The following is a 21252-nucleotide window of genomic DNA, read 5'->3' as shown; positions in this document are numbered from 1 at the left end:
AGCTATTACCACTGTCTGAAACATCATGGGAATATTTTGTCCATTTCTGGTGTTTGTGCTTTAAAAAAAAATATAATGTTGACAAAAATTTCAAAAAATTGCTGAGTCACCCTCTGGACATCCTGCCTTGCAACGGCAGACTAAATCAACCCAATCCATTGGCTCATCAAAGAAAAGATTAAGCGATTTGATCGCAGTTTAGCAGCACCTCCACAAGGAAAAACAATTCTGCACTAGAGGGCTATTTAGGGTGGCAGACAGGCACAATAGGATCTAGTGAATGGAAGTGGAAGTTATGCAAAGTAATCTCAAACTCAGGTGCAAAGAGTTTACTGAAGGGAGCTGGTGGATTCTCCATGCTTTGAAATCACAGAATCAGAGAAAATGAGGGCTGGAAGGGACCTCAAGAGGTCACATCTAGTCCAGCCCCCTGCTCGAAGCAGGGTCAGCCCCAACTACATCGTCCCAGCCTGGGCTTTGTCTAGCTGCATCTTCAAAACCCCCAAGAACAGAGTTTCCACAGCTTCTCTGCATAGGCTGTTCCAGCGCTTTACCATCCTCCCATGGTAGTGCTTGAACCAGTTGACTCTCCGAGAGGCCATATCTCAGCCATAAATCCTGGGCTGGAAACAGGAAATTAGCTGGTGGACCTTTATGGCCTGTGCAGCGCAAGAGGTCAGACTAGACTACTGCAACAGTCCCCTCTTGCCTCCACATGTATGTAGTGATGAACATTGGTGTTGAGCTCCTCGTCCCATATGCATGCCTGAAACTCCAAGTCTCTGAGCCAGTCGGCCTAATGTTGCAGGCATCATGTTCCTCTTTTTATAGTCCCCTATTTGTGCTGCATTCCCAGTTGCAATGTAGTGTAGACATACCCACACATGTTTAAATTAGCCAGCTTGGCTACCAGTAGCAACCTACTTTGGCAGCTCAAAGCTCAGCACAGCCAGTCAAAGCAAGCAGCCAGGGGAAGACACCCATGCTCAGCTCTGGCCCCCCGGGGCTAGCTTGCACCCTGTACCTGAGCTAGCAGGGGTATGTCTATTTTATGTCTGCGTGCAGTGTGGACACACTGTCAGCTCAGTGAGTCACCAGCAAGAACAAGGCGTGGGCCTGCTAGAGGTGTCAATCAGCAGTAACTCCGCTCAAGCCCTGCAAGGTACACAATATTGGTGTGACCATAGACGGGGTCTCCTGTGTGCTCAGGTCTGTCCAGTGAACTGTGCAGCTTCGTGCACAGAGCGCCTTGTGTTTTGTTTGTAGACTGCGGCCTCAGACCTGCCTTCAAGCCACCCGCCACGGCCACGATGAGAGTCATAGGGGGCCGAGGGGCCCAGGCTGGTGAGTTTCCCTGGCAAGTGAGCATCCAGAGCCACGGGAGGCATTTCTGCGGCGGGATGATCATAAGCAGCTGGTGGATCTTATCGGCAGCACACTGCTTCGAGGATGAAACGTGAGTACTGGGAGAAGTCCGCCGCCAGCCGAGCCCATGGGCTCCATGTCCAGATAACACAAGTTGGCCACATGCTTTAGAGGCAGACAGGGAGAGTGATGATTTTATGGCACGTGGATCCTTGTCATCTCTCAGTTGCGTGCAGGGAGTGGGAAGGAATCGGGTCTCGCTCCGTAGTCAGCCTGCTCTGGCTTCCCTCCGTGGGCTGAGCTGCCTACAGCCCGTGCTGCCGTGTGTCTGGCATCCTTGTATTCCAGCTCTCCCTAGAGGACAGCACTTATGAAGCGAGGTTTTTCTTTGTTCTGCACAGTAGCAAGCTAGAGCATACTGTACTTTCTCATCTACCATGTGCCCCTTCATAAAAAAACACACCTTGTCTTGGGGGAGGCTGAATGAAGAAGAAAGGGATTTTTTTCATAGTTATGGCCACATACAGCAAGAGCAGAGCCTCATCTTCAGCTCACTTACTCTCCCTTTCTTGCTCAGGCAAAAGCAGGGATGGATCCAGAGGGGGTGCAGTGGCAGGGCAACATCCACCTTTCAGACCGGACTGCACTGTGGGAGCCCCTGGGGACTTTTAAAGTCCTCAAAGCAGGTAAAAATCCCTTCCCCCTTCCCTTCCATGCTCAAAGCATGTCTCCTTCCCTCCCATTCCCTTCCTTTTCTGCCTGCTGCTGCTTTCCCAGTTGTCCCAGGGGTGGGGGAAGCTTCAAAGCTGCTCCTTCCAGCTAGGCTGTATGAGGGCTGGGCTCAGCTGGGACAGTGACAGTGGCAGTGGTGAGAGTCATGGGGGTCCCCCCTCCCTGGGTCTGCTTCCAGGGGACTGGGCAGGGTTGGGGAACACTCCCCCCACAACACACACACACACTGCAGCTGCTGTTGCTGTTCTCAGCTGAACCCAGTTCCCATGCTGCTCATCTGGAGCTGGAAGGAGCAGCTTTAAAGCTTTGCCTGGACTTGGGACAGAGAGGAAAGCAGCAGCTGAAGGCAGGGGAAGAGGGGAAGGGGAGGGGAGAAGAGGGGACATGCCTTTCAACATGGAGGGGGTAGGAATGGGATTCTTACCTGCTTTGGGGACTTTTAAAAAGTTTCCAGGTGCTCCTGTGGAACAGTCTTCCCCCACAGGTGGCGGGGTGGAGGCTGCGAGTAGGGCTGCAGCCACCTCTGCAGCATGGGTGGCTGGTCCCACACCCCCTTTGCCAATTCTTGCATCTTCTGAGCAAAACTGCAGGTTTAACCGTTCCACAACTAAACTGTCAGCTGCTCTTGACTCCTCAGCCACAAGCTGAAACTCTAGCTGCTGCTGAAGACTGGACCCTATTGGATTTTGACAAAAGCCAAATATAGTTTTCAGGGTTGTGAAATAGGAGGAGAGAGATTGGGATTAGCTAAACTGCAGATTCTTCAGCAAGCCTCCTGAAGAAAGGGCAGCTTGATTAGTGGAACATCAAAACCATTAAAAAGGAGAGTGGGTCATTGAGTGAAAAGCAATTAACAGAAATGAAGTAAGGCATAAAGAACCATAACTTCAATTGATTCCTTCAGCAGTTCCTAAATAGAAATGCCACTGCTGCTATTCTGGGCAGCAAATCAGTTTCCCCACTTAAGATACACACCTCAGTTTTGGAAAGCTATTTTTTGGGGGAAAGGTACATGGGGTGTGCAAATAAATATGGTAATAAGGTGGTACCAATTGCATTCTGTCAAAACTGAGTGGGGTTGCAGTGCGCGTACCCAGCCAGTGGCATTTCAGGGGTCAGGTATGTCCTACATGGGATCCAACTCCTGTCATACTTCAGCCCCACCCACATCAAGTCCTGTCAGTACTTCTGCTTGTGTAATAACCATTCACATTAAGCCTTGTCCTTGTAAACCCCTTCTACCCATGGATCTCAGACCATTTTGTAAGTTGTGTATATAGCAATGATAATAACTAATACCGTGGTGCCTAAAAACACCAGCCACAGACTAGGCCCCCACTGTGCTATGGGCTGTACAAACAGACGACAAAGACATGACCCCAGCTCCAAAAGAGCTTCCAATCTAGATTTAAAACATGAGACAACAGGTGGATGGAGAAGCCCAAGGAGACTTAATTGATCAGCATGACAAATGGGGAGCTCAGCCCCTGACCGGTATCCAGGCTTCTGTAGGTATTACAGAAAGGAGAGGTTTAAAAGAGGATTGGAAGCAAAACGGTCAAGTGGATGGTTAAGGTGAAACTCCTTCCAAGCATGAGATGCTTGCTTGGAAATCAGAGGAGTAGATGATGGTGGCTGGCACTGTGGCCTCTCCACAGCGAATGGGAGGGGATGGGTAGAGTAGGGACTGTCATCCTACATAGGACATCAGTGACAGGGTTGGGCCCAAAAACTACTGAGACTGTAGACAGATGTCTCATTTGACCTGGGATTGACTGTCTTGTGATTTGACCCAGATCAAGCCAGGGATGGCACAGCCAATGTGTGCACATCGCCTTCCCAAGCTCCTTTGCCAGTAGGTGGCCAGCAAAGGCACACAGCCAGCCCAGTTTACACCCAGAATGAAGCACAGATACTGTACAGACGTACAACAGCGCGTCCCAGGCAAAAGTGCTGCTACATTTGCTGCCGCATTCCTTAGAGGGACCTGAAGTGGAATAATGGATGTGTACGTCTGTATGATGCCAGGAGTAAAGGCTTTCTCCAGGGACAAAGACAACATTTGTTAGCACCCTGACTCCCAGCCACCTACCTTTACTATGACCTAGGTTGCCATCCTATGGCCCATCCCGCTTCCGCAGGAGGCATTGATGTGTTGAGCTGGGCACAACCTTTGCAACAGCGTTAGGTCCTTTTCAAGGATCTTTGCACTTGGCTGAGGAAGCAACAGCTGCCCTGCTCTTCTCCTTTTCATTGCAAAACAGGGCATGTGATTGCTCAACAGCTGTGATTTCATAGACATTACGGCTGGATGGGATCTCACAAGATCATCAGGTCCAGCCCTCTGCCCCAGGGGCAGGAAGTCTGCTGGGGTCAAATGATCCCAGCAAGATAAGCGATCAGTGACATTTGAACACTTGAAGTGTGGCAAGTATGGCAACCCAGATTGGGGCCCCTAGCAGTCGCTTCTGGGCAGAAAGTCAGCAACAACCCCTGCCCCGAAGGGCTCATGGTCAAGTGAATGAGACAGACAAAGGGAGGGAGATGAAATGGAGGCACAGAAAAAGGGTGCTCTGGGCTCAGGGTCCTGGAGAGACTACAATTCACATCCTTGTTCTGCCACAACCTCTTATGAGACCTTTACTTTGCACCTCATTCTGCCCTGTTGGGGTCAGAGAAAGCAGCATCAAGCCATTAGTGTCCCCTGGCCTCAGCTCCCACTCTGTAAAATGGAGCTGGAAGACCTGTCCTGCCTCATAAGAGCAGCATGTGATAGGTAGGGCAGGTTGGCACCTTGGAGACTAACTGGTTCGGAGAGGCAAGAGCTTTCATAGGCAGTAACTTACTTCAGGAGATGCTGTCGATAGGCTCCTACCAAGGGTCCTGTGAGGATGAATACAGTTGAGAATGGGAAGGGGCTCTGATGCTGTGGCAATCGGGGTCCTATAAGTACACAAGACATGTATCCAAGGGACCAAGCCAGACATAGACCCCTGTCCCCTGGAAATGTCTCCTCTGTAAAACAGTGTCTGCCCAGGTCCCCTTTTGAAGGTGGGTTTGCAACAGAACCCTGCAAAGATCTGCATAGGCACGTGGTTTCTGTGTTTAAACCCCACTAGTGGAAATGTTATTAAACAACTGCCATCTCCTAAAATGTTGCAGAGAAAATTGCCCCACGTGAAAACACCAGCATTGTACACAAATGCCCCATGAATCGTCTCATTGCCCTTGATCTGGCTGCTCTCAGAGCGAGGCACGGCTCAGCATGAGGGCGAACCTTTTCATGGTGCTACCTACCCTCATGTTGAGGTTGCTTTCGGTGCCCTCTGGGACCGGGACGTCCTGTTCAGAACAATCATCCCTATCTCTGTAGGATAACACGTCTGCCCCAGACCATCCTCCAGCTCTCTTTTTTATCAATAAGTCCACCAGATCTCACCGTGGCGGTTGGGGTGGTCAACTTGAAAAGCCACCAAAGAGAGATGAAAAAGCTGGACAAGCTAATTGTTCATGAAGACTTCGACAAGCTGACTCTAGACAACGACATCGCCTTGCTCCTGCTTGACTCCCCCATCCGGCTCAACGAACATAAAGTCCCTGTCTGCTTGCCCCTGATGCATGATCTCCTCACGTGGAAGAACTGCTGGGTGGCTGGATGGGGAACCACAGCTGCAGGTACCATGCCATGGGGAGAGGGTCATCTGGCTGAGATGTTTTTATCAGCGTTCAATAGAGATGTTTCAGTCCCAGCGATGCTTGGGCAGAGAACCAGAAGCCCACACCAGCCAGCTCCTCCATGCAATGGGCAGGCTGATGAAGACCTGGGAGGCTATCACCCTCCTTCAGGGGCTTAAGGTGCCTCCTGGCATCATTCTCCTCTGGACAAGGCCCAAATGAACTGGAATTGGTGTGTACCCAGAAGGGGCTGTGATGGTAGATGGTACCAAGGAGATATAACAAGCTCCCTTGCATCTCCTTACATCAGGCCTCTTCTCCGTCCTTGATGTGTAGGGGCTTGGTCCTATCTTCTGTTCTCTGAGCTCCCCTTTTGTGAGGTGGCAGGCTTGCTTTTCCATTCAGTCTCCCTGGTATTGCTAAAAAAGGCATTATCCCCTGTTTTACTCTGCTGCCCCTGTCCAAGCCATGGCTAAGATGCAAAGGCAGACGGTGGCTGCACAGGAGTGGGTCAATGCTGGGCACAGGGTGGGGTATTTTTCTGAGAACCAGCTCCTCCAGGAAAGGGTGGCATTTGCCTGTGGGCTCCTCAGCCGCTGGCTCTGAATGCACGTGGCCTTCCTCACGAGCTGACAATGCTCTCTCAGCCCGTTTCATGGGCTGCAGCTCTTTATTAGGTCAACTTGCTAAACCTCCAGGGAAGGCAGGGGCAGGGTTTTCCCTCCCTGTGCTCAGCATATCCATCTCTGGAGAGGTGTATCCGCACCATCTCCCCAGCACTCCCAGGCAAAAATGCTCTTGAGCACATGGCATTTCCCGCCCCCCATGCACCAAACCCAGGAGCGAAGCTGTTCGGAGACTGAGATCTTGGGGATGGAGGTGTGGGCTGCTCCCATCACCTCAGGCCTGATTTTGGCTTGTGGGAATAGTGGGGAGTATGGCACGTCTCTGCTGAGGACATGCCCCAAGCGGCGTATAGGGGTGAATATGAGAATAGGTGAGAGCATGGGTGAATGGGGTGAGTATGGGACATCTTTGCTGAGGACCTGCCCCAAGCGGCGTATGGGGTAAATATGGGAATAGGTGTCAGTATGAGTGAATAGGGGTGAGTATGGGACGTCTTTGCTGTGGACATGTCCCAAGACAGTGGAGTTCTTCTGGTGTAAATGAGGTCTGGTATGCTTATAGGCAGTAAGGGGTTTCTTACTCCAAGCTCGGGGATGAGGAGGGAGTTTCGGAGAGTAACAGCATTGGTGCTCCCAGAGCAACACATGGGGACTAAAAGGCTGAGCTGCCCAGGAGAGACCTGCGGTGCTCCATGTAGCATCCCCTAGCAAGACCCAATTGCCGGGGGCCTGCCAGGGCACACAGCACTCGGGGTGCACGGTGGGTCTCAGCAGTGCTGTCCCCAGGGAAAGACGATATCACATTGGAGAGACCCCCTCATCTCCCCGCTGAAGCTCTTCTGGGAGCTATTGTGGGACAGCCCAGAGTCAGGAGGGCATAGGGGTGGCCTAAAATCCCCTTTCCCTTTATGGTTTAGGGTTGTAAGATCTGCCTTGGAGGAAGCCTGGTAACGGCTGAGCGACTCCAAGGACTTCTGGCACCTCAATGGACAAGGGAGGGATATGTATTTCCCCAACTCAGGAGCTGCGGGGGCCAGATCCCCCCTCTTCCCACCAAAAGTGAAGCCCTCAGAGAGCCTGCATTGGTGTCATAACCCCAGCACTGCAGGAGGGGCCTGGCATGGGGCTGCTCCATATTTTCCCACCACTTCTACTTCTTCTCCACCCCGCAAAGTGCCTAGATTTGGCTCAGCCATGGTAAAGGTTCATTGTAGGCCAGAAGGACTTTGCTGGGGAGCCATGAAGCTGTTTTACCCTGAGGTGCAAATCCTCTAAGGGTTTCTCCTGGGCTGGCTGCCTTTACACCCCTCTGTGCTTGGAAAGCTGTACTGTGTTGCGACAATGTGCAGCATGATGTCCTGCTGTGACCTGACCCTGCTCTCTCTGGCAGGGGACAAGATGAAAACCACCACTATGCTCCAGAAAGTGGAGATGCAGCTGATCAGCAAGAAGCAGTGCTCCCAGTGGATCTCGCAGCTGAGCGACAACATGCTGTGCGCCGGCTACGAGGAAGGAGGGAAAGACGCCTGCCAGGTATAGTCAGCGTGCTCCTGTCTCGGCGTGCTGCTGGCATGGGTTGGGAGAGCTCAAAAATGGAAGCTTATTTGCTTTGGTAATGAACATTGATCCTCCCCAGCTTCCTGGGGTTGCTAATGCTTTGCTGCATGTGTCCAGGCTGTGAAACTCTTAAGAAGGGCAGCCAGGGAGCTGTCTGGAAAGCATATTGATGAGGACAGCAGAGGTGCAGGGCTCACAGGGGGGTAGCAGGGGCTGGCAGAAACATTGTGCTCACTTTGGAGCATGGCGCCTGGCCTCACTGTTAAGCACCCTCCATTGTCTTGCCCCTGGATAGGCAGTAGTAGAGCTGTTTTCACCCTGCTAGGGAAGCAGGTGAGGTCATTGGATGGCTTTAGCAGTGCTTGCAGACAATGAAAAGGAGGAAAAATGAGCCAAGTCTGGATTCTTCCCTCCCCAAAAATTCACAGGAGGCCGTCTTGATGGCCAGCCTTGAACCCAGGTGCCTGCCAAACATTGTTCTTCTCTTCCAGCTGCTTACAGGCTGGTGTAACCATGAACATGGTGATCTCAGTCCAGAGGACGTGGCCGCCTTGTCTTATGGTACAGCTTGACTTACATTTCACTGGCAACAAATAAAAGCTGCCTTATCAATGTCTGATGAGGCCAGGAAGCATCACCTCCTTTGTGATCCACTGAAGTCCTCTTCCTCAGGCAGGGTTAAACCATAGCAAAGAGAAACAGCTTTACACACCCATCCTTGGAACAGAGGGAGAATTTCAGTCTCTGAAAGCCATTCATCTGGCCACTTTCACCTGCGTTCAATTCAATCAAAAATTTTAAAAAGAAAACTGCCAGGGGGTAACATTAATATGATTAAATAATGTGCTTCTCTATTCCGGCCTTAAGTTCTGTGCTTGATTGATGCTGTTGCAACAGCCAGACCCCTCTGTACCAGCAAAATGAATCTCATGTATCCAAAAAAAGCTGACTAGGGCTTTATTTTGATCTATAATACACTGGAGCATCTGGAGAAGGGATCAAGTAATGTAGGGCCAGACAAACAGGGCATGTGTATACAAGACAGAGTTCTCCAGGCCTGGCCTCAGAGGTCATGTGTCCAGCTCATGAATATGAAGCCTCAGCTATTGCCCACCATTAGTGGAGAGTTGCCAGATGTGGAGCAGAAAATGCGTTATAATCTGAAATGATGAAAAACCCTGGAGTAGGGACAAGAGCCAGTGCAGGAGCATTCAGACCATGCTATTCCCTCTCTAATTTGCTGTGGAAATGTTTCTGTACCAGCAGTGTTCGGTTAGAGAACCAGCAGATACTCACGACAGCTGCCTCGTCCATCCAACAGGCAGGCTGAGGAGCTGGGATCCTGGGCACCCTGGCCTTGAAAGGCATGTCTACACTCAGGCAGCAGAGGAAATAAGCTCTGCCTGCCTGATCCCTCTCCACATTTCCACACGTCAACCCCAGAAATGAGGCAGGGAGAATACCTGGAGCAGGCCCTTAACCGCTGCTCTTGGTCATTCTGGAAAACCATGTTTTGAGTCAATCACCTCCTGTTCAGGATAGACACGCGAGGCATGGGGGTGAGTGAGCAGGGCTTATTTCTTTGGTGCCATGACTGGGCACTCAGCCGTGGCAGCCTAGATATGACCTAAGTGCGTGATTTCTCAGGCTCTTTCTGCTCCCAGAGCTTCCAGCCTATCTTAACTTGCAGATTGTCTCCGAGTCAGGGCGCTCAATTCCCTTTCACAGAGGATTTGCAAATCTCCTAAATCAGATTGAAACCAGGTTTTGAAATCTCATTGGATTCAAATTCTCAAAATCTCTCCCCCCCACCCTACCCCCAAAGTGGACTGGCCTTTTTCTGCCCAGCCCTGCTAAGTACCTTTGGGAGGGACATGCACCCACATGAATTAGCTCAGCCTGTCTATGGACTTTGCAAACAGTCCCTTGAAATGTGTGCTGAGCCCCCCATGAACGGGCCCGGATGAATGCTGAGCAGGGAGGGGAGAGAAGGAAGTGTTTTGTGAAGGCTTCTTCTTGCTGTTGTTGAAGGGTTAGGTCCAAATTGAGCTCTGCCTTTTGGTACATAAGTCCTTTAGATCCTACCTCACTCAGGGAAGCATGTCCTGCCCCCCAAAATGTGATGGGAGGGGAAAGGACCATTCCACTTTTTAGCCTCATTACCTGACAGCTAGGGCACCTGCCTAGATCGTGGGAGACCCAGTTTCTACACTCCTTTAGGCAAAGGAGATTTGAACCCATATCTCCCACTTCTCAGCAGAGTGCTTTGACTCCAAGGCCAGGGGCTTAGCAGGGCCAGGAGTAACCTCCATCCTCCAGTTGGTGCTGGCCCTTTGGGCAACCAAGAAGGGAAGATACGGGGCCAGAAACAGAGCAAGCCAGAAGGAGCCTGGTCATGTGACTCTTTGAGGAGAGCTTTGCCCTGGCACGGCTCTGGCGTCTACCCCCACTGCTGCCTATCTCTTTTCTCTACCCAGTGCAAGAGACGGACTACCCCGGGGGGCAGGAGCAAAGGCAGAAGCCAGAGGACCCTCCCTTTCATGGCAGTGCCCATCCCAGTGAGTCCACCACCGGGCCCCTCTATGGAGTGGGGTCTGTATCTGTGTAAATGCTGCTTTCCCACTTGAAGGGGCACTGGATTTGAGTCTTCATGTCTTGAACCCTGGGTGCTCACCAGTACACTGTGAGAGAGCAGGAGCAGGAGGAATTCTCTCTTCATACATTTAGGGATGAACTGGAACTAAAACTCCAGACCTGGGGAATAGTCAAGAGTTATGCACTGCATGTCTAGTAGATGTGTCTGCAGGACTACCTTCCTCCATGCTGCTGCCGCCTGCTGCTTTATCGCAGGTGTGTGCCCGTAGGGCTCTCCACCTTGTGCTACAACCCACTGGTACTTCAGCATCTCCGACTGATCTTTCTTTAGCAACCCTTGCTACTGATATGGCTGTAGTAATAGGGGCCACTGGGCATGGTTGATTAAATAGCTTCACCCTTTCTGACCATCCAGAGGTTGCACTAGGGAACGCCTAGGTGAATCATGACACATTTGCTTTGTGCGGTACATCCCAGAAGGATGTCATATGCGCTGGACACACCAATAAGCCCTCTTGAGAGAGCAAGCTTATGGCCACATCCCTCTTGTGCACAATACGGGTGGCTACATTGCACCTGTCCAGGGTGGCATGGTCATGCTGGGTTTCAGTGTGTCGCTCTCTAGAGCAGGGGTGCCCAACCTGTGACACACATGGCCAGGGCAGTCTGGGTGTGTGGCATACAGCAGATGGTGGAGGGGGCAGGCAGCAGAAGGGTATATTGTGGAGGGAGCTGAAAGCGGAGAAGCAGATTGGGGAGGGAAGTTTAGGTGAGAAATAGGGAAGTTGAGGCTAGAAAGATTAGGAAGAACTAGGAGGGTAGTAAAGCACTGGAACAGATGACCCAGAGAGGTGGTGCAGTCTCCATCCTTGGGGATTTTGAAGACCTGGCGAGACAAAGCCTTGGCTGGGATGATGTAGGTGGGGCTGGCCCTGCTTTGAGCAGGGGGTTGGACTAGATGGGACCTCCTGAGGTCCCTTCCAACCCCAATTTTCTATGAAGTCAGGGAGAAGAAAGCTGAGCAGCAGATTGGACAGGGAAAGGGGATCAGAGAGGGTCTTGGGGAGGGTCTGGAGCTTAATTTGTGGCACCCCTGGCAAAAAGGTTGGCCCTTACTGCTCTGGAGCAATCGATGAGGGGGCAGACAGGCATAGATGTGACCATAACACCTGCAAGGGGCCATGCCTGATAAAGGGTGGAAGCATTATACCACTGCAGAAACATGACTGCTCTGTGAGCTATTGATGGGGTTTCTATAATATCCCAGGGAGATTCAATAGCATAGCTCTCACAAATTTTTACTTAAAAAAAAAATCAATTCAATTAAAACAATCTATCGCATACCCGTTTCCTAAGGGTTCTTCAGAGAAATATACAGAAAGGCTCTGAATTAATGCTAATAGGATCCGCCATTGACTGATTGTTCTATTTAGACATAAACATTAGCATTAATGGATGACTGAAGCACACATACACTAAAGAGCAGGCACTAGAAATTATCTGTGCAGTTCACGTGTGCTGCTTTTCTCCGGTGACCCTGCGAATCACAATTTAGGTCTAATTCCTTATTTTCTTAGGCATCTTTTGTTAGATTCTGAAGCAAAAGTAACTTGAGCAATAATTGAAGTGTAAGGGCTTTAGCTCACAAAGAAAATGCCTCTTAATTGCCTTGCTTAGCTCATCAGGATTCGGGAAATAGCCCCGTTCCATTTCAAAAGGTTTGTAGGAAAGGGAAGATTTGCATTATCCAGAGGCTTGGAGATCACCAGTTCGAGCACAGTTCAGGTTAGTGGTGTAGGACAGCTGGTTGTGCACTGGCATTCAGGTGGGTGGTGTTTGAACCCTTGTGTTTCTGCAACAGGGATGATGCGCCCTTTCTTTCACCTTTAATGTGACTTGTTGATGCATGTAGTAAGGTCTTGGAGCAGGGCTGTGGCTATGATGTCTGGTGTGCGGCGAGTCTCTACTTGCTGCTCACTGCAATCACGTTGACACTTACCCCACTGGGAAGTGGTAGGTCTGAGTCCTTTTCCCCATGACTAGGCCACGCTGAGGATAAGCACAGCCTAGTCAATGAGGTGAGCAGTACTCAGCTATGGGCAGAAGCCAAGCCCCAAACAGCTTGGGGAGATCAAGTAGAGGGTTTGTGGATTTTCCTGCTTCGTTTGTATGCACTCATGTGTCGCGTCTTGTGCAAGAGGCAAAAGCCATCCACATCTTTCATGGGTGCTCAAGCAGTGCCAGGCCCCAGGAGCTCAATCTGTTTAATCCATTGAAGTCAAAGTTGCAGGGCGACTTGGTCCCACCATGTGCATTCCTACAGAGGGAACAGAAATGGGGTGCTAAAGGCATCTCCTGTCTATCATATAAATATATAAACCTGGCTGGAAGTGGAAGCTGGACGAGGTCAGACTAGAAATAAGGCAGCGAGGGGCATGAAACACTGGAACAACTCCCCAAAGGTCATGGTGGATTCTCCATCACTAGAAATGTTTAATTTAGGCCTGGGTGGGCTTTTGCTCCTAAAAGTTTTGTTCTTTTAGGGGAGTGCTTTAGGAGGACTCTGCTTTGCAGGATGAGCTCTCTGGGGGCCCCTTCTAGCCTGACATGTTCCCCTTTTATCGTGACAGATCCCGAAGATGGGGGCTTCTTCCTTCTTCCAGGTATCTGAATATCCCTCATCACTGTCAAATCTGAGCCTCATACTAATGGATTATATCCCCAGGGCTCCCCAGGGGGTTAGGATAACACTGTTAGTCCCATTTTACAGATGGGGAAACAGGCACTAGGTCAATGAAGTGACTTGCCCAAGATCTCAAAGGGACCCTGGAGTAGAGTCCAGAACTGAATCCCCCTACCATGTTCCCTGAGCCCTGGGGCAAGGACTACATTTGTCCTTCCCACCCACACGTTGGAAAAGACCATTAATGTTTATGCTTGAATTTTCCATCCTTGCAGCTTTCTCTAACAATTGTGGGTTCAGAGACAACAGAAATAAAACTGTCCTCTCTGTGTGTTGAAGCCTGTATTCCCTGCAGTCTGAACCGGGCTAATGGCAAATGCCATTATTTTAAATGCTGATCCTCTTCAATTTATAGCCCTCATATCAATGAGGACGGGAAACCAGCAGTGACTTGCAAGAGCTGTGCCTTCCCCTAATGAATGTCTGATGATATGTTGGGTTGTTCTCCCTCCCTCTTAGCGGCCCCCACCTACAAAGATGCAAATGGCTGAACGTGTGCGTGTGTGTGTTTCCTGATCAATGACAATGTCGGGGGCACGAATGAAAATCAGATGAGAAGTGACAAAGGCCATCGGCCGAAGCCTACTGAAGTCAATAGAAAGGCTCCCAGCATTCATGGTAGACTCGGGAGGTGCTGAAGGAAGATGAATGGTTGGGTGAATTTAAGAAACAGAAACAAGGTTATTTGTCCACAGGATTATTTACTAGCAAATATACCCTCCTCCTCTCTTCTCCCCATGGGAGGATTAACAAGCACTCTTGGAGTGCATGAATTAAGCATGAGGCCTGATTTACTGTGGTTGATTATACTCATTCCTAAGGGTAGGGGCGAAGAATCAAAGCCAGCTGAACAGGAAACTGGGGCTCTGGGTGGGAACAGCTGATGCCGGCTAACTCTTCTTGTGCTCACAATTACACTGTGGCCAGTGGAAGTTAAACTGGGGTAGCTTTGCCCTTAAGGAAACAGGGCTAAAAGGCCTTGCTTTAGCTTTTGCTTACTGCACAGTAAGGATGTACAATGCCAACACATGCAGTCACCATGGGTCAGCTGTTCCACAGTAAGTCCCCAGCCCCGTGCATTTGCTTTAATTTGGTTGTGCGGCCATGCTGTACGCTGAACGACAAGCGGCTGATGCAGGGCACTATTTTTAAGTAATGCTGTGCCCGAGAACTGGGTTCTTTGACTAATTAGCAGTACCAGATGTCCGACATCTATTGCTGACCAGAGCTATTCCAACAGCAAAGATACAGGAGGCTGGAAGTTGAAACATCCCACACCTTAGCATTTTGTAGTTTTGGGGAGTGTTTTGCCTAAAGGGGTCTGTGCCCTTTTCATCTCCTCTCCTTCATGGGAATGGAGCACTTTGACTCAGATTTGTAAAGGGATTCAGATGCCTGAAGAGGCAGATAGGACCTAAAGGGTGATTTTCAGAAGTGGGTGGGCACCTAACTCCCATTACCATATGTTCTTGATTACAACACGTCTCCAAGAAAACATGCGCCGGTTTTTTGGAAGGCAGAATATAGCAAAACAGATTTTTCCAGAGTCTCCACTGATGGTGTGACGTAGCATAAGTCCTCCTGGAAACAGAGAGTCGAGGAAGTGTGGCATCCCGCAGCTGCTCCTGGGATGTCATGCTTCTGGACACTTCATGTTTCCAGGAGGACTTGCTGTATATCACACAAGGCTGGGCCCCGGACCTTTTCAAGGGCAGTAGAAAGGCCATTACTTCTTTTCTTTATAAATGCTGGTTCCACATCACAAGCTTCATCTTAGATACCACCGGCAGCTCACTTGTTGCCAGCTGTATGTAAGAAAACAGGGCAACTTCCAAGGCTCCCCAATTCCACGCCAACAAGGACTGGAGACAGGGGTTGGTAGTCTTAATCCATCCCAGATTGATGCCTGTCCAGCCTCTGCTTGAAAACCTCTAGTGAAGGAGGTTACCCTGACCCATCTCTTTATGCAAATCATAGCACGTCTTTGCTCAGTTTCCCCAGGTGTAAAACGGGGCTCATAAGTAACCCCCCACAGACTTTGCTTCTCATACTGCAGTAGGGGGCACAAAACACAGTCCTATTACTGTAGGAAGGAAACAGCTTCGCGAGCAAAAGTCCCATTGATCTCCGTTAGTGCAGGCTGTAGGAAGAGATTCATTGACAGGGATCCCGTATCCCCGGATAGTAATCCTGTGCAAATCAAGGGTCATCGCCAGGAGAGCATGAATAGGATCCCTGCAATTATAAGGTCAATGTGGGAGCAGAGCTTATCTTTTTGCCCTGTATTTCTATAGTGTCCAGGACAATAAGCCAGGACCGAGGATCCAAGCTGCTTCAATGGGAATAATTAATACTAGTGATGAGTCTATGCAGCCTTCTCTCCGTCTTCAATTTGATTTGCTCCCTGCATACGCTGGGGGAAAACTAGAAAAAACACAAACACCATATGGGCCCCAACTCTGCATCCATTGAAGCCAATGGGAGTTCTGCCATAGACTTCAATAGGAGCAGGATCAGACACTGTAACGAGCCCCATTTCCTTGCTCATTAGTTAATCCGAGCAAGCAGCTTTGGGAAGCTGTGTGCGCGGAGGAGGCAGCGTGTACCGCCGTCAGAGCTGCTTTTCAAACGGGGATGAAAGGGAGAGTGAACATTTCCCAGGGAAGCCGGCTCTGCCTTGGGGAATGTGTTGATCCTGAATTTCTGACATGCCACATAAATTACCGGAGACAAGAAAGTAAAATGGCGGGGCCCAGTGCAAGATTGAGCTCTGTATTATTTAGAGCAGAGACTTTAAAGCACTTAACGCTGGAAAGGAGTCACATGACATTTACAAGAGAGACACCGTGTCTTGCCGGGTGCTTTTTGATCAGCGCTATACATTGGTCCTTTCTCTCTCCAACTGGTGCTTGGCTGCATTTGTACTTACACATCATACAGGAAACCAAACAAATCCTCCACTTTCATGCCACGGTGGCAAACGAAAGCACTTGCCTTTTCAGCGTGGCAATAACGTTCATCGGAGGCTGGTGTGCGTCATCTGGGCCAAGGTCTCCTTTGTAAACGGGAGCTTGTTGTCAGTCCATTTAGCCTGGTTGAGGAGAGGTTTTATTGGATTGATTGTTCATGGTTTCGTACTGAAATATTGCAATGCCATCACCCCTCCGCCCGCACGAACCACGACTGGAAACTAACTGTGTTAACAGAAGAGGCCAAGGACTGCATGGTCACAGGCACGGAGCCCTCCCACTCTTAGATGATGGTTTACACGGGCTCAAGGTTAAGGCATGTTGCTGGGGTTGGATGGGGGACAGAAAAGCAGCATTGTTGCTGCTGGCATGGCCTCACATTGAATTGGCGTCTTCCATGTCTGGCTGTTTCTCGGGCATCTCATAGAAAAACCGTGAGGCACTCTTACACGCCATGGCATGTAATCATGAATTTACCAAGCTTTAAAAATGTTAACCTGGGTTGTTTTGGTGCATCGTATTTGTGTTTTCACACCACGGTCTTTCAGACAAATTAAGTCCCGTGTGTAATTCCTCGCAGCAGGCGGAGCCAAATGCCAGTCTACCCCCCTTAATGTCTTTCCTAATGAATTACAGCAGGAGGCAGATGTTTGCCCGTAAAATAGCCTCCACGGTGCCCTCCAATGTCCAAATTGCCCCTGAGCATGAGGCAAGTTTAGTTTGCCCGTGCAGATGCGTAGTGGATATAAGGCCCGGCTCTGATTGCTACAGAACATGCTGTGCCATCTCCCATTGCCCTGCTTTCTTAAATCCTAGGGTGACAGCGGAGGACCACTGGTTTGCACCTATGGGAACATCAGGAGGTGGTTTGCAGTCGGCATAGTCAGCTGGGGGCAGAACTGTGCCGAAAGACACAGTCCGGGCATGTACACCATCATCATCAACTACCTCATCTGGATACAGAGAAAGACAGCCTTGGAAGGGAAGCCGTTCATCCCCGAAGCAAAGGGGAACACCACGGCTCCCAAGACACTCCTTTCGGGGGCCAGGAAGTGCCCAGCGCCTCCTAAATCTCCTCTCCTCTTCTTTATCTATTTTGTATCAACTATTTTGCTAATAAACATTTTCAAATCCTAATAAAAATCCATGTTATGATCTCATACAAAAAACTAGAGCTCTCGGTTCCAAAATGATACCTTTTATTAGACCAACTGGGAAATGGCAAGAAAATTGTCCTGATGTTATGATGTTATGATCTCAACCCTTTCTCCCCAATAGCCTCTTTGGCAGGATTATCCAGATGAGTTCCTTCACAGCATGGTGGGTTTAGATGCCAAGATGGTTGCAGCCCAGATGATTCAGAGAAGGAGGAGATGGCCCAGGCAGAGAGGAGACACCACAAGCACGGAGATGTGCAAAAAATATCCTGAGAACAATATAGCAGCCCTTTCAAATGTCAGCACGTCTCAAACATTTGCCTCAGGGCTAATGCACGTGTTGTCTAGCCTATGAGCGAAGGTAACAGCAGGGCAGTTGTTAGAAAAATATTGACTTTCCCTGGCTGCCCTTCTGGGTGCTGAGTATTGAGAATCTGGTCTGAATGGACTAGACAGTGAGCAGCTCCCCCCCGAATATCAAATGGTGATTGAATGTTTACAGGATGCTTTTAAGGGGCTTATTTGAGTCACAACTGGAGAGGAACCTGATGGATTCCCCGGCCCTACAGACCCTGGGAAGAGAAGCAGCCAGCGAAAGGTTGAAAGGATGTTGGCATCTCATCACTTCCAGCCTGCTACCACGTGGTCTCTGCTTGCTCACAGATCTTGTCTTCCAGCGCCAGCCCTGGATGACTGCCTAAGCCCGGTTCCCTGGCCCTGCCTGTATTCCTGTCTCAGCCCCTACTGGGGTCCCTAGCTCTGCGCCCTCGCAGTATTTGGGATTTGCAGGTGTCTGAATGTGGCCTCTCTCCTGGTTTCATAGATTTCATAGACATTAGGGCTGGAAGGGACCTCGGAAGATCATCGAGTCCAGCCCCCTGCCCAAAGAAGTCAGCTGAGCTTATACAATCCCAAAATTTTCTGCCTCCAGCTCCTAACTCTGACTTGTCTTCTGGTTCTTGCTTCTGGGCCTGGCTTTTGAACTCTAGCTCTGGCGGCCTCTCGGTTACAACCCCTCCACTGTGGCTGGGTCAGACTGCCCGTGCTCTGGTCATCACAGTGCTATAGAGAAACAGAAGAGAGCTAGGGAGATTTTTTTGTGATTCACCCATTAGTTATGGTAATTAGACACATTGTGGTAAATAGTGCCATGATGTATGGACTCTGAGTCTTTCTAAACAGGCAGCGTGTAATAAAGAAGATGGCTAGTAATTGCAGGCTCAGACAGAAAGCTCAAACAGCTTGATTTCCAGCTTTGTCTCCCTTGTTTACTAGGAGCCCACACCTGTTTGGAGTAATGTACAGTGTACAGGGTGGCTGAGTGTTATACTGCAACCAAATGGTTCATTACACACGGGAAGAAAAGAAAAACCGGGTCTTTTTCAGGGACTTATCATAGGCATGTGGGAAATATTTCCACTTCCAAGTGAAAAAAGCTTGGTTTGGGGTGTTCAGCACATGACAGGAGGTGGCCAGGCCCCCAGACACCCTGACCCTTGGCTGTCAAACAAAGGCCAGTGCACAGTGATGTCGGCCCTCGCAGGACTGAGGTCGGCCAGGGTGCATCCCATCACAGCTGATGGTCTTTCAGAGCCCTGAGCCTGCCCCATGTCAGGGTGCACCTCTCTCCTGCTTGCACACAAATGCTTCAGGATACCCAGCAAGGGATTCCCTGAGCACACAGGGCAGGATACGCTAGAGATGGGAGATTCCCAGGGCACCATCTGCAAGTGGGGGAACCTGGGGCTCCCCTGCTTGCAGAGCTATGATCCAACATGGGGTGCAGCAGATAGATACGGGCACCCTAAGCATGCATGCTTGGTCCCCTGAAGCCCGGGAGCATCTGCCTAGGGCAGCTGGAGAGCACTGGCAGCCTTGAGCCACTCGTGCTCTTCCACCATAAGCAAACAGACATTAGACATGAAAAAGAAGCAAAAAATATTGCAAGGTTCAGTCACGCTCGCAAGTTTGGGCATTTGTGGTGGGGAACAGGACTAGGACATCCGTTCACTCAGCTTCTGTGCCTGCATAAAAGATGTCATGGCATCACAGAGGTGACATCTCTTTGCCACCTTGGAGTCTCTTGAGCTGTCTGGAAAGGGAATACGAAGTTGTTAGGCAACATAGCACAATGGCTCTTCAACGTCTCACCCTTTGCAACACTGAAGAAGCTCAAGGACTTGCAGCAAGGATAAAAGTGTGTGAACGTGCAGGAGGATTGTGGCTAGCAAATTGGTTTTAATTAGCTTGATGCTTTCTGGCTAGCTAGCACAGAAGCCTTGTAAATGAGAATTAATTCATCCACCTTAAGCTAATGCAAACCCATCTTGGCATAAAAGTCAGCCTTTATTTGCTGTGTTATCTGAGCAGAAAATAATGCCTAATTATTATTAGTTCTGAGTAATGCTTATGAAAATTGCTCGACATTAATTTTGCATGGCTGACTGGTTAATGGATGCGCAAGGGTCTTATAACCCTCCGCAAAAAGACTAATAAAAGCTAAAAACAAGGGGAATATGTTACTTTAACAGCTATTAGTAGAAGATTGTGTCTGCAAGCATTAATACCTGTATTTATTTTCCCTTCTATTAAAAATATATCAACAGATTATAGAAGCGGTGGCAATGGCTAGATGTCATGAAATCTTCCTTAGTGCCGCATGCTTTTTCAGCTGTGACGTTCTTCCCGCAAAGGAAATGATGGATGTCCTCCCACTGGTCTCATTTTTGTCTGAGGGTAGCGTAGCGTACTGGAGTCGCTAGCACGCAGCGTGGACAAATCCTCTATTTGCAGGGAGCTAATGGGTGAGCTGGTAGGTCTTCCCACTCCTAATGGCTGTAAGGCTGCGATACTGCAGGAGAAATTAAAGCAACACGATCCCATGCGGACACCGGGGAAGTGCTTGTGTGGGGTCTAATCCCAGCTCTGCTCTTGATTCACCGGGCAGGTTATAGCACGAATCTGTGCCTCGACTTCCCTACTGGTGAAGCGATGATAATCATTCACCTTGGTATCCCACAGTTGCACTTAGCCTCAATCCTGTGGGCCAAATCCAGCACGTGGAGCCATGTTATCCAGCCTGCAGGGCTTCTCACGGGCCTGGAAATTTGGCAGGGGGGGAATTGTGGCAGCATTAATTGTCACAGTTTGGCAATTTATGCTGTCACCAGCCCCCCCCTCCATAATGTCTAGACCCACAGGGAGCCCTCGGGCTTGGTGACACGGTCCCGTGTTCTGGATCATGCCAGCATGGGAAGTCCCTTCCCAGCTGAATCCAATACGTTGAGTTAAACCAGGGCACAGGGTTGGGCCATGGCTGGATCCAGTGCACAGGACCGGGCTGATGCACAGGATCGCCCTATGGACAGATCCAGCGCATTGGGCCAGGCCAGCCTGCTGGATCAACCCACACACTGACTTTACCAGCCAGTCCCTTGCTGGATCCAGCCCACGGACCGATCACACCCATGGGATCTGGCCTGCAGGCTGGCGCTAGGCCCCTCATCCTGCCCACGGGTTCACAAGTCTGAGCTCCACTGCCATAACACATTAAGTTGCAGAGATAAAGATAATTAATTTTAAAAAGTTGGGGGTTTTTCCCCCCTATATCTCTATCCATAGAAATAAAACAATCAACATTAGCAAAACTCTGCTGCAATTACCACAGTTACAAAGGAAATTTGGGGGTTTCAGATCGTGGGGGAGAAGACCCAGTCAACCTGTGATCAAAGGAGTGGTTTCCCCAGCCAAGGATTCTGTTTTTAAAACCTAAAGGTTGTAGGACACCGTACGGACGATGAGGAAACTTTCTTATGGGAAGATTTTTTCAAGTG

General features: G+C 49.8%; 1 protein-coding gene across 1 annotated transcript; it reads left to right on the top strand.

Annotated features, from left to right (window-relative positions):
- The first annotated feature begins 1270 nt into the window (after positions 1-1270).
- On the top strand, positions 1271-17399 carry PRSS55 (protease, serine 55). Its single transcript, XM_019538112.1, has 4 exons — positions 1271-1456; positions 5522-5772; positions 7789-7931; positions 17079-17399. The coding sequence occupies exons 1-4, from the start codon at positions 1311-1313 to the stop codon at positions 17397-17399; spliced, it is 861 nt and encodes a 286-aa protein (XP_019393657.1). The 5' UTR covers positions 1271-1310.
- The last annotated feature ends 3853 nt before the right edge of the window (positions 17400-21252 follow it).

This window comes from Crocodylus porosus, unplaced genomic scaffold (genome assembly GCF_001723895.1).
Source record: "Crocodylus porosus isolate Cpor-Errol unplaced genomic scaffold, CroPor_comp1, whole genome shotgun sequence".
In the NCBI taxonomy this organism is placed as follows: domain Eukaryota; kingdom Metazoa; phylum Chordata; order Crocodylia; family Crocodylidae; genus Crocodylus; species Crocodylus porosus.
This window is presented reverse-complemented; position numbering and strand designations above follow the sequence as displayed.

Coding starts and splice junctions, on each gene's coding strand:
- PRSS55 (XM_019538112.1), top strand. CDS start 1,311: ATGAGAGTCATAGGGGGCCGAGGGGCCCAGGCTGGTGAGTTTCCCTGG. Junction 1,457..5,521: donor CACTGCTTCGAGGATGAAAC/GTGAGTACTGGG, acceptor TTTATCAATAAG/TCCACCAGATCTCACCGTGG. Junction 7,932..17,078: donor GAGGGAAAGACGCCTGCCAG/GTATAGTCAGCG, acceptor CTTAAATCCTAG/GGTGACAGCGGAGGACCACT.